General features: G+C 40.1%; 2 protein-coding genes across 2 annotated transcripts; both read left to right on the plus strand.

Annotated features, from left to right (window-relative positions):
* The first annotated feature begins 948 nt into the window (after positions 1–948).
* Positions 949–4,544, plus strand: LOC117618542 (receptor kinase-like protein Xa21). Its single transcript, XM_034348151.1, has 2 exons — positions 949–3,409; positions 4,161–4,544. Exons 1-2 carry the CDS (start codon positions 949–951, stop codon positions 4,541–4,543), a joined length of 2,844 nt encoding a protein of 947 aa, XP_034204042.1. The 3' UTR covers position 4,544.
* A 1,625-nt stretch (positions 4,545–6,169) lies between these two features.
* Positions 6,170–9,432, plus strand: LOC117618639 (probable LRR receptor-like serine/threonine-protein kinase At3g47570). Its single transcript, XM_034348307.1, has 2 exons — positions 6,170–8,828; positions 8,956–9,432. The coding sequence occupies exons 1-2, from the start codon at positions 6,170–6,172 to the stop codon at positions 9,336–9,338; spliced, it is 3,042 nt and encodes a 1,013-aa protein (XP_034204198.1). The 3' UTR covers positions 9,339–9,432.
* Positions 9,433–12,024: the final 2,592 nt, after the last annotated feature.

Below are 12,024 nucleotides of genomic sequence, written 5' to 3' on the forward strand. Positions count from 1 at the left end.
AAGAATTAAAGGATTTTTGATTGGGCGAGTTCAAATCAAAGAAAGTCTTGAACTATCTTATTTTCTTTTTTATTCATTTTCTCTTCTATGAATAAACATATTTATAATAATTAATTAATAATAATAAAAAACTGAATTTGCTAATAGCTCAATCAATATAAATTATCCTCAAGAATAAAATGTTTATCGAGCTTAATTTATTTAGTACGATCTCTCTGAATCTGATCAAATGATATGACAGTGACAAAACTCTGGTTAGATGCCTTAAAAAAACAAAAACTTTGAACATATGACCTCTTCATTTGTAGTTTTTTTAAAGTTTCATGGTCGTTTTTCAGGACTATCTTCTAAATTTCTTCTTCAGCGTGTCCCAGCGTGTCCACGAGGTCATGGTCCATGTGTGACATACACTTCAACCATCATGTGATAATGTTTGTACACAACTTGAAATTGACATGAAATTAACAAGTTCGGATTATGTTTTGTTTGACATGAACACGAATATGACATGACTGTTGAACAAGAAAATAACATATCAAATTAGTGTCAAACTAAGTATGCTCGCCGATCAAATAAGAGGTTGCGAGTACATGCTCCTCTGCCTTTTGTACACCAATATATGCTATACTCGTTTTTGGTACCCCTAATACTTGTTGATCAACTTTGAGATCTATGGCAAGCATCAAATCATGTGGAAGCCTAGCACATTATGAACAAATATATTCATAAGATGATATGTCATTGATGGGTGATTAGAAGTGAAATCCGGGTCAGAATAGTCAACAAATCAGGAAATTGAAAGAATCCCACTAGACACCTGATCTGACCAAATCACTGAAAGCAAAATTTAAGTCCAATAATGGTCCGCAGCACTCCAAATTTGACGAGGAGCATGTAATATATGTACCTGCAGAATTGAAGTTCAACAAGAAATCCTAAGAGATAGCTATGAATTCCCACTTCCATCTATTGCCTCATACGTTTGCCATAATATCATGTGTTATTGTAAATATTTTTCCGACTATAGACTCAGCCATTGCAAGCAATATTTCCACAGACAAGGAGGCCTTGATCTTATTCAAGTCAGAGGTCAATCTCCCCCCATCTTTCTGGGACCAAAACTCATCCCCCTGCTCCAACTGGACTGGAGTTGCATGCAACCAAATTGGGCAGACTCAGAGAGTTGTTTCTCTTAATCTTTCAGGCTTGGAACTTGCAGGGACCATAAACCACCATGTTGGTAAGTTGACAAAACTTCAAGTCTTGAATTTAGAGCGAAACAATCTCCATGGTCCAATCCCATCATCCATAAGCAACCTCTCTGCCACCCTCACACATTTAAATTTAGGCACAAATAGTCTCAGTGGTACAATACCGAGGGAATTGGGTTTCCTTTATAAACTCAAGGAACTTGATCTCTCTGTTAACCAACTCACTGGGACTGTCGCCCTTTCCATATACAACATCTCCTCTCTAGTTTTGTTTACTGTAGCTTCAAACCAACTGTGGGGTGAGATTCCAAGCAATATTGGTCACACACTTCCAAATCTTCTATACTTCAGAAGTTGTTTTAATCTATTGACCGGAAATATTCCAGTGTCTTTGCACAATGTCTCCGGCATTCGATCAATTCGAATGTCCAACAACTTTCTTGAAGGAACGGTTCCACCAGGCCTGAGTAATTTGCCATTCCTTGAAACGTACAACATTGGTTTCAATCGGATTGTAAGCTATGGTGATGATGGTCTCAGTTTCATTACTTCTTTGACAAATAGCACCCGTCTAAAGTATCTTTCCATTGACGAAAATCGTCTGCAGGGTGTAATTCCAGAGTCCATTGGCAATCTCTCCAAGGTTCTCTCACAGTTATACATGGGAGGCAACCGAATTTATGGTAACATACCATTATCAATTGGTCAACTCAGTGGTTTAGCTTTACTAAATGTAAGCTACAATTCAATTTCTGGTGAAATTCCATCAGAAATAGACCAGCTGAAAGAGCTGCAAATGCTTGGTTTAGCAAGAAACAAAATGTCCGGCCCAATACCAAACTCCCTAGGTAATCTCAGAAAGTTGAACCACGTTGATTTATCTGGAAATTACTTTGTTGGCCATGTACCCCCTACGTTTGCAAGCTTTGAGAGATTGCTTTCCATGGACTTATCAAACAATTTGCTCAACGGAACCATTCCAAGAGAAATTCTAAACCTCTCTAGTTTGAGCACCATTCTGAATTTGTCAAACAACTTTCTAAGTGGACCTTTGCCTGAAATTGGGTTACTACAAAATGTTGTCACTGTAGACCTCTCTGACAATGCCATATCTGGATCCATTCCCAGCTCATTTGCAAAGTGTACAATCTTGGAGGAGTTGTCCATGGCCAGAAATACACTCTCTGGTTCTCTTCCAAATGCCCTGGCAGAAATGAGAGGTCTTGAGATTCTAGACCTCTCCTCAAACCAGCTCTCTGGGTCCATTCCTGATGAACTTAAAGAGCTACATGCCCTTAGCTACTTGAACCTCTCCTTTAATCACTTGGAAGGAGTAATTCCTAATGGTGGAGTATTTGTTAAAAATACCTCTAATGTCCATCTAGAAGGCAACCCAAAACTTTGCCGGCACGGACCATGTGGGAAGAGTGGCAATCAGAGGAGAAAAGTACTGGTCCTAGTACTCATTGCTGCTGCTTTGGTTACACTAGCAGTATGTACTGTGGTTGGTTGTTTGCTTTATTTTGGGAAACACAAAGGCTCCGGCTACGAAGCAACAAGTAGAGAAACTAGATCTTCTGACTTATTAAATGGGAAGCATCAAATGGTCACATATGAAGAGCTACGTATGGCAACTGGTAATTTCAACCAGGAAAACTTGATTGGAAGTGGGGGCTTTGGGTTTGTGTGTAAAGGGTATTTAAGAGAAGGAATTGAAGTCGCAGTGAAAGTGCTTGATGTACAAATTAAAGGCTCCTGGAAGAGCTTTTTGGCGGAGTGCGAGGCGCTGAGGAGTGTGAGGCACAGAAATCTTGTTAAGCTGATCACATCATGCTCCAGCTTGGACTTCAAGAACATGGAGTTTCTGGCTTTGGTTTATGAGTATCTGAGTAATGGGAGCTTGGAAGACTGGATAAACGGCAAGAGAAAAAATGCAGATGGAGATGGATTGAACATTGTGGAGAGACTGAATGTGGCCATTGATGTTGCTTGTGGATTGGACTATTTGCATCATGATTGTGAAGTTCCAGTGGTGCACTGTGATTTAAAGCCCAGCAACATTCTCTTGGACACAGATATGACCGCAAAGATTGGAGATTTTGGACTAGCTAAGTTGCTGATGGGGAGAACAATGAGCACTCAACATTCCCTTAGCTCCACAAATTTCCCAAAGGGTTCTATTGGATACATACCCCCAGGTTAGTACTAATCAAACTGCCCTCTTTTGATTAGGGCCGTCCGGTAACGTTTTGGGAGAATGTTTTTTTAGAATATTTTCAGAGAATGAAAACAAGAAAACAAATTTGTATTTTCAGGAAATGAAAATGCGTGTGGTAGATTAATTAGAAAACATCTTCAGAAAACAAAAACAATAAAAACGTGTACAATTTGAAATAATAATATGTGAGTTATTTTTATGAAAACGTTTCCCATGAGAATGAAAACAACTTTTTTTTTTGTTTTCTACAAGTACACATGAACTTGTTTTCATTTTATGAAAACATTCTTAGTGTTTTATGTTTTTGGGTCACCGAACGTGTTTTTACCTCATTTTATTCTCTGAAAATGAAAACAACCCCTTAAAACGTTACTGAATGAGGCCGCAGTTGATATAACTTTGGTGGTCATTACTTCAAATAATTCAATTCTGAATTATTTCCACTCTTGAAAAGTTATTTAGTTAGGTTTAATATTTCATGATCTTCCATCATACTAAGTTATCATGTTAAAAAAAATAAATAGTGTTTTGTGTCAAGTTCTAATTTACAGTACATACTACATTATTGAAATTTTATGCATGGTGGCATTGATGTTTGATCAATATTCGTAACATCGATTAAGTATTGTTAATGTATCAAGTATTGTAGATTGATAATCGGTAGCAATTAATATCACCATGTAGTGGTTGGTCATATAGTATGCTGACTTTGAGATTGAACTACAATGTAGAGTATGGGTTTGGACAAAAACCATCGACAGCAGGAGATGCATACAGTTTTGGTGTATTGCTGTTGGAGCTCTTTACTGGGAAAAGCCCAACCCATGAAAGATTCACAGGGGACCAAAACCTCATCAGATGGGTGCAGTCAAGTATCCCTCACAACATGACCAAAGTGATAGACTCTCGGATGCTAGACTGTCTGCCCAATGAAGACCCAAGAACCATCCCAGAACTAGAACGTAATTGCTTGATCTCAATTCTGGAGGTTGGCCTCTCTTGCAGTTGTGCCTTGCCTGATGCCCGCATTAGCCTGAGGGAAGCCCTTTACAAACTGGAAACTGCTAGACAGACCCTTTCCAGTGTTAGTCACGTGGAGAGTGTTAAGCATTAACTTGAACAACAATTGCATGTTGTTGAATGTAGAAATTATAATAAGTTAACAGTTTGGATAGTGAAATTGGCTATAAAGCCTGAACTTTTGGGTTTAATTTTGATTATGGGTATAGTAGTTCTGTGAATTGTCTAAATTAGGGCTTATTAATGTTTTGTCAATGGGGGATCAGGTTTACCGTGAATAATGGGTTGTTGTCAAATAACATCACAAGAACTCTTCCTAAAAATCTCAGTCACTTGACAAATCTTCAAGTGTTGAATATGGCACGAAACAATCTCCATGGTCCAATCCGGCTTTCCCTTCTATTGATTCTCTTGACTTGCGAGCTATATTTTTTTAATATTATATTTAAAGGGTATAATTTAAAGGTACAGCCGCCCAGGAGTACAATTTAAATTAAAAAGTATAGCCGCGCGGCTATACTATTTAAATATTTGAATATATTTATGTCAGCTGTATCCGAAAAGCTTTCTTCCTTGCTGTGAAAATGTTGGGTTGAACTCTCCGAGTATTAGGGTTTACAAACAATGCATGTGAGATTTCAGATCACTCTCACTACGTTGAGCAAGAAAATGGGTCTCTGCTCTCTCTCTCTCTCTCTCTCTCTCTCAGGAGAAGACTGCGAGCAAGTCATCCCCTTTTTTGAGGTTATAAAAATAACCCCCTCATAAATAATTTTAAACAGTGCGTTTTCAGAGATTCCTTTAAACAAATTAAGAATGATCATTTTTCCTTTTTTTTTTGTATTTGGAAAGTTAAAGTAATGGGAATGCGTGGGGATTAGGTGTAAATAAAAGGGTGTCTAACAGGAAGGAAAAGAAAAAGTTTAGCACTTAAAAATAAACTATACATTCATTAAGGTTTGAATTTAAATTAGTAGTTGTAGACTTGTAGTAAAGAAGAAATAATTATAATTTTTTTTCAATGATACTATTTGTAGCACCTATCTTTCCTCTCCGATTACAAGTCTCATCTTCTTTGATGTTGACTTGAGAGAAATTACGTGAAGTTATTGAGATGAGTGAAAATAATATTTTAAGTTGAAAAGTCTTCCCCCAACATTAGTGCGCTTTGTTGCAACTTGTAGGTTTGTGAAAAGTTTATCTACACGGTTGTGTCTTGGGGACGTCTGTATGTGCGACGAACAAGTTTGTGGACTTGACAAAGACGAATTGACAAATATCTTTCCCTTAGACTTGTTTCAGTCTAGAAATGACCATTGACCATTTCCCATTTCCCATTAGGCTGCAACTAACTAATTCAAGGGGAGGGGATGGAGTGGAGATGGGTCAACAGATAATACGATACGATGGAGAAAATGAAGCCAACACAACCCAGTGGAGACTTTTTTCTCTTGTTTACCAAATAAATTAAACAAAAGCTGCTAGTGGAACACAAAAGCTTATAAATATCACATCACCTATTCCATTTCCAAGACTTGTAAAACAGAAACAAACCAAGAAAAGAGATATTTGTGAGCGTTGTACCAAAATTCAAGTTCAACGTTGGACAACCAGAAATGACGTAGCATATATACAGTACCGACCAAGGATTCGGGCTTATAAATTTGTCTTATTCCATCAGAGTTCAAAAACAGAAAAAGAAAAAAGAAACCTAAGAGATATGGTTTCCCAATTCCATCTATTGCCTCAAACATTTGCCATTATATTCTCTCTTCTTCTATGCATATTTGTGAGCGTTGAGACAGCCAGACCAACGCCAAGCATTGCCACGGACAAGGAGGCTTTGATCTCATTCAAGTCAGGGGTCAGTCTCCCTCCATCTTATTGGGACCAAAACTCATCTCCATGCACCAACTGGACTGGAGTTGTCTGCAACAAACTTGGCAACAGAGTTGTTGCTCTTCATCTTTCCGGCTTGGGACTTACAGGCTCCATAAGCCCCCATATTGGTAACCTCTCCTTCCTCCGTTCCCTTCAACTTCAAAATAACAAATTAACAGGAAACATTCCCTCTCAAATTCTCCACCTTTTCCGCTTGACATCTCTAAACTTGAGCTCCAACACCATACAAGGTCCCCTGCCATCAAACCTGACCCAATTGACTGCCCTCCAAACACTTGACCTGGCCTCAAATAACATCACAGGAACACTTCCTGAAAATCTCAACAGCTTGAAAAATCTTCAAGTCTTGAATTTGGCACGAAACAAACTCCATGGTCCAATCCCACCATCCATAAGCAACCTCTCTTCCACCCTCACACATTTGAACTTAGGCACAAATAGTCTCAGTGGTACAATACCCAGTGAATTGGGTTTCCTTTACAAACTCAAGGAACTTGATCTTGCAGGTAACCAACTCACTGGGACTGTTGCCCTGTCCATATACAACATCTCTTCTCTACTTCTCTTCACTGTAGCTTCAAACCAACTGTGGGGTGAGATTCCAAGCAATATTGGTCACACACTTCCAAATCTTCTATACTTCAGAAATTGTTTTAATCTATTCACCGGAAATATTCCAGTGTCTTTGCACAATATCTCCGGCATTCGATCAATTCGAATGTCCAACAACTTTCTTGAAGGAACGGTTCCACCAGGCCTAGGGAATTTGCCATTCATTGAAATGTACAACATTGGTTTCAATCGGATTGTTAGCTACGGTGGTGATGGTCTCAGTTTCATCACTTCCTTAACAAACAGCACCCGTCTCCAATTCCTTGCCATTGATGGTAATCATTTAGAGGGTGTAATTCCAGAGTCCATTGGAAACCTCTCCAAGGTTATCGAAAAATTGTACATGGGAGGGAACCGCATTTTCGGTCACATACCCTCCTCAATTGGTCAACTCAGTAGCTTGACTTTGCTGAATGTAAGCTACAATTTGATCTCTGGCGAAATCCCACCTGAAATAGGCCAGCTGGAAGAATTGCAAGTGCTTAGTTTAGCTGCAAACAAAATGTCTGGTCATATTACAAACTCCTTAGGTAATCTCAGAAAGCTGAACAACATTGATTTATCCAGAAATTCCTTTGTTGGCCATATACCCCCTTCCTTTGCAAACTTTCAGAAGTTGCTTTCCATGGACTTATCCAACAATTTGCTCAATGGAAGCATTTCTACAGAAATATTTCAAAACCTCCCTAGTTTGAGCACCATTCTGAATTTGTCTAACAACTTTCTGAGTGGTCCTTTGCCTGAAGAAATTGGGCTCCTAGGAAGTGTGGTCACTATAGACCTCTCAGACAACCGCTTGTCTGGATTGATCCCCAACACAATTGGAAAGTGTACAAGCTTGGAAGGATTGTTGATGGCTAGAAATAAACTCTCTGGTCCTCTTCCTAATGTTCTTGGAGATATGAGAGGTCTTGAGATTCTAGACCTCTCCTCAAACCAGCTTTCTGGGTCCATTCCTGACAAACTTGAAGACCTACAGGTCCTGAGCTACTTGAACCTCTCCTTTAATCACTTGGAAGGAGTAATTCCTAAAGGTGGAATCTTTGTTAAAAATAGCTCTAGTGTCCATCTTGAAGGCAACCCAAAGCTTTGCCTGCATTCGTCATGTGTGAATCCTGGCGGTCATAGGAGAAAAGTACTGATCCCAGTTCTTATTTCGACTGTTTTGGCAACATTGGCAGTATGTGTCATAGTTGGTTGTTTGCTCTATGTCAGCAAAAGCAAAGCAAGAGTTACGGAAACTAATTCTGATTTGTTAATAAAAGGGCAGCATCAAATGGTCACATATGAAGAGCTACGTGTCGCAACTGGGAATTTTAGCACGGAAAATTTGATTGGAAGCGGGAGCTTTGGGTCTGTATACAGAGGGTGCCTAAGAGATGGAATTGAAGTAGCAGTGAAGGTGCTTGATATGAAAAGGACAGGATCGTGGAAGAGTTTTTTGGCAGAGTGTGAGGCCTTGAGGAGCGTGAGGCATCGCAATCTTGTCAAACTGATCACATCATGCTCCATCTTGGACTTCAAGAACATGGATTTTTTGGCTTTGGTGTATGAGTATCTGAGTAATGGGAGCTTGGAAGATTGGATTCAGGGTAAGAGAAAGAATGCTAACGGAGATGGATTGAACATTGTGGAGAGACTGAATGTGGCCATTGATGTTGCTTGTGGATTGGATTATCTGCATCATGATTGTGAAGTTCCAGTGGCGCACTGTGATTTAAAGCCCAGCAACATTCTTTTGGACAGAGATATGATTGCAAAGATTGGAGATTTTGGGCTGGCCAAGTTGCTGATAGAAAGAACAAGCAATAACGTTCTCAGCTCCACAGATGTGCTAAAGGGTTCCATAGGATATATGCCACCAGGTCAGTATTAAGTTCTCATTTGAAGTATTTGGTTTACCTTATATGTCTAGTTAGCTATGTTTTATGATTGTTTTTTTTTCTTTTTCTTCTAGTTTGTTTGGTTTATTAAGAATGAACTATGATGCAGAGTATGGTTTTGGACCAAAGCCATCGACGGCCGGAGATGCATACAGTTTCGGAGTAGTGTTGTTGGAGCTGTTTACTGGGAAGAGCCCAACCCATGAAAGTTTCACAGGAGACGAAAACATTATCAGATGGGTGCACTCAGCCTTCCCTCAAAACATTGCCCAAGTACTAGACTCTGAGCTGCTACACCTCATGCAGCATCCGCCCAATGAATTAGAACGTAATTGCCTGACTTCAATTATAGAGGTTGGGCTATCTTGCACCTCTGCTTCGCCTGAGGGACGCATTAGCTTGAGGGATGCCCTCCACAAACTTGAAGCCGCTCGGCAGACCCTTTTCAAGCATACTCTTGTTGAGACTGAGAGTGCCAAGCATGAATTTTAACTACAAACTGGAAATTGCTTGCATGTTTATTTATGTACTAATTAATAGTATGTTATAATATATAATTCAGTGTCGCATTTCCCTTATTCGCTCATCTTAGCGACCAATAGTCATGTGCCTCAACTGTTATATATGACCCAAACCCAGTTGGGGAGGCCTACCCCACACCCTGCAGCCCATGCTCACAACAAGCCCAATAGAGGAAGAAGCTGTCGCAAGGAAATTGCCTTCTCGAGAGGAATGAACCGCAACTGTACACAAGCATCAATTGACAGCTCCTTACTGTTAAAGGAAAATCAATTACACAATCTGATTGAGAGTGATTGGAGCTTCCGATATTGTCAACTCTTGGGATAGAGTGATTATAGGATGTAAATATAATTAGCTTTATTCTAGGATCTGCTTACTTAGAATAGCACATAGGTTCTGTATAAAATCTTACCTTGTGTACCAATATTATCAATTAATGCAATATACGAATTCACAATTCAAGTTGGTATCAGAGCACCGATCTTGGTGACTCTATCACGCTTCCGCCACCATAACCACCGTAGTCCTCCCATAACCACCACAGATCTCTCACAAACACCATGACAGAACCAACCAAAAACATGAAACCAGATGAGAATACCATGGAATTCTCAGACCCATACACCATACACCACTCAGACCATACTGGACTTATCCTAGCTTCCAAACCACTTGATGGGAACAATTATGGGCAATGGAGCCGTGCCATAAGCATGGGTCTCAGCGCAAAGAACAAGATTGGGTTCATTGATGGAACCATTACAGCTCCATCATCCAAGGATGCAAAATATGCAGCTTGGAAAAGATGCAACGATATGGTAACACTGTGGATTGTGAACTCAGTTCACTCAGACATTGCCAACAGCATCATGTACACTGAATCTGCTGCTGCAGTTTGGAACGATCTCAAGGACAGGTTTTCACAGAGCAGTGACTCAAGGATCTACCAGATTCGACAAGAAATTGTTGAAAATCGTCAAGGGCAGCTCTCAGTATCTTCCTATTACACCAAGATGAAAGCCTTGTGGGACGAGTTAGCGTCCTGCCATGACCCACTCACTTGCACTTGTGCAGGCTTGAAAGAACTCGCTGAACGGGAAGAAAAAGAAAGAGTTATGCAGTTTCTGATGGGATTGAACGACTCCTACTCGACTATACGAGGCTCGATTCTAATGATGAATCCACTCCCTGACACACGCCGAGTTCATGGCCTCATTCTCCAACATGAACGGCAGATGGATGTGGCCAGTCGCCGAGATCTAGGGATGAACTCTCACGCAATGCAAGTGCAGCGAACCCCAGCGCCGCCGTCATTCAACAAACAGTCCTCCAACACATATTCACGTAAGTCACTTAAATGTACCTTCTGCGACGGAGATGGACACTTGGTGGACCATTGCTACTACATTATTGGGTTTCCAGAAGGACACAAATGGCATGGCAAGAACGTAAAGCCCAAGAATAAGAGATCCACAGTCAACAATGTCGAGGCTATCAACGCTGCTGCAACCACCAAGTCTAATGCTTCTGACTGTCCTATGTTCACTACCGAGGAGTATAATCAGATCATTGCCATGCTCCGTAATGGTAATGGACAACCACTTGCAAACGCAACAGGTATCTTCTCGCCTAAATGCAATATCGCACAAACAGATCCACACTCGATTCTATATTGGATTGTTGATAGTGGAGCAACCGACCATATATCACATTCACCACCAACACACAACATCATTGATGCTCAGTATGACTCCGTTGGTTTACCAGATGGGGGGCAAGCAGAAATAAAAAATATTGGCTCTATGAAATTGTCACATGATCTATCTCTTGATAAAGTTCTTTATGTACCAAAGTTTCGTGTCAATTTGTTGTATGTTAGTAAATTGACAAGAGCTTTGTGCTGTATAGTGACATTCTATCCGGATTTTTGTGTTGTGCAGGACATGGATACGAGGAGGGTGATTGGCCTGGGCAAACATTTTGATGGGCTCTATTATCTTACACCAAGACAAAACCCTCACCTCGCCAACCACATCCATCATACCACCAGCCTATGGCATCGGCGCCTTGGGCACCCATCATCCGCACCTTCACTTTTGTTAGCCAAGAATAATGTTGAAATAATGTTTGATTCCAAACACATTTGTGAAGTTTGCCCTTTAGCAAAGCAAACTCGTTTACCCTTTCATCGTAGTGAAATTAAAACTTCCGCACCATTTGACTTAATTCATTGTGATATTTGGGGACCTCACAGGAACCCAACACACTTTGGGGCACGATATTTTCTCACTATTGTGGATGATTTCACTCGATTTACTTGGGTACATCTTATGAATTTCAAATCTGACACACAAACAATTTTGAAATCCTTTTTCTCTTGGGTCAAAACACAATTTCAAAGTGACATTAAAGCTCTTCGTACGGATAATGGTAGTGAATTTCTTTCCATGCGTTCTTACCTAGACTCATGTGGCACCTTCTTCCAACATTCTTGTCCTTACACACCACAACAAAACGGGGTGGTTGAACGTAAACATAGGCACCTTTTAAATGTTGGTCGTGCTCTTAGGTTTCAGGCAAACTTACCTTTACAATTTTGGGGGGAAAGTATCCAAACTGCTTGTTATCTCATCAATCGTTTGCCAACACCCTTGCT

The sequence above is a fragment of the Prunus dulcis genome, chromosome 1 (genome assembly GCF_902201215.1).
Source record: "Prunus dulcis chromosome 1, ALMONDv2, whole genome shotgun sequence".
In the NCBI taxonomy this organism is placed as follows: Eukaryota; Viridiplantae; Streptophyta; class Magnoliopsida; order Rosales; family Rosaceae; genus Prunus; species Prunus dulcis.

Excerpts from the sequence above, each read along its gene's own strand:
- LOC117618542 (XM_034348151.1), top strand. The coding sequence starts at position 949 with ATGAATTCCCACTTCCATCTATTGCCTCATACGTTTGCCATAATATCA. Across the intron at positions 3,410-4,160 it reads TATTGGATACATACCCCCAG|AGTATGGGTTTGGACAAAAA; the intron begins GTTAGTACTAAT and ends ACTACAATGTAG.
- LOC117618639 (XM_034348307.1), top strand. The coding sequence starts at position 6,170 with ATGGTTTCCCAATTCCATCTATTGCCTCAAACATTTGCCATTATATTC. Across the intron at positions 8,829-8,955 it reads CATAGGATATATGCCACCAG|AGTATGGTTTTGGACCAAAG; the intron begins GTCAGTATTAAG and ends ACTATGATGCAG.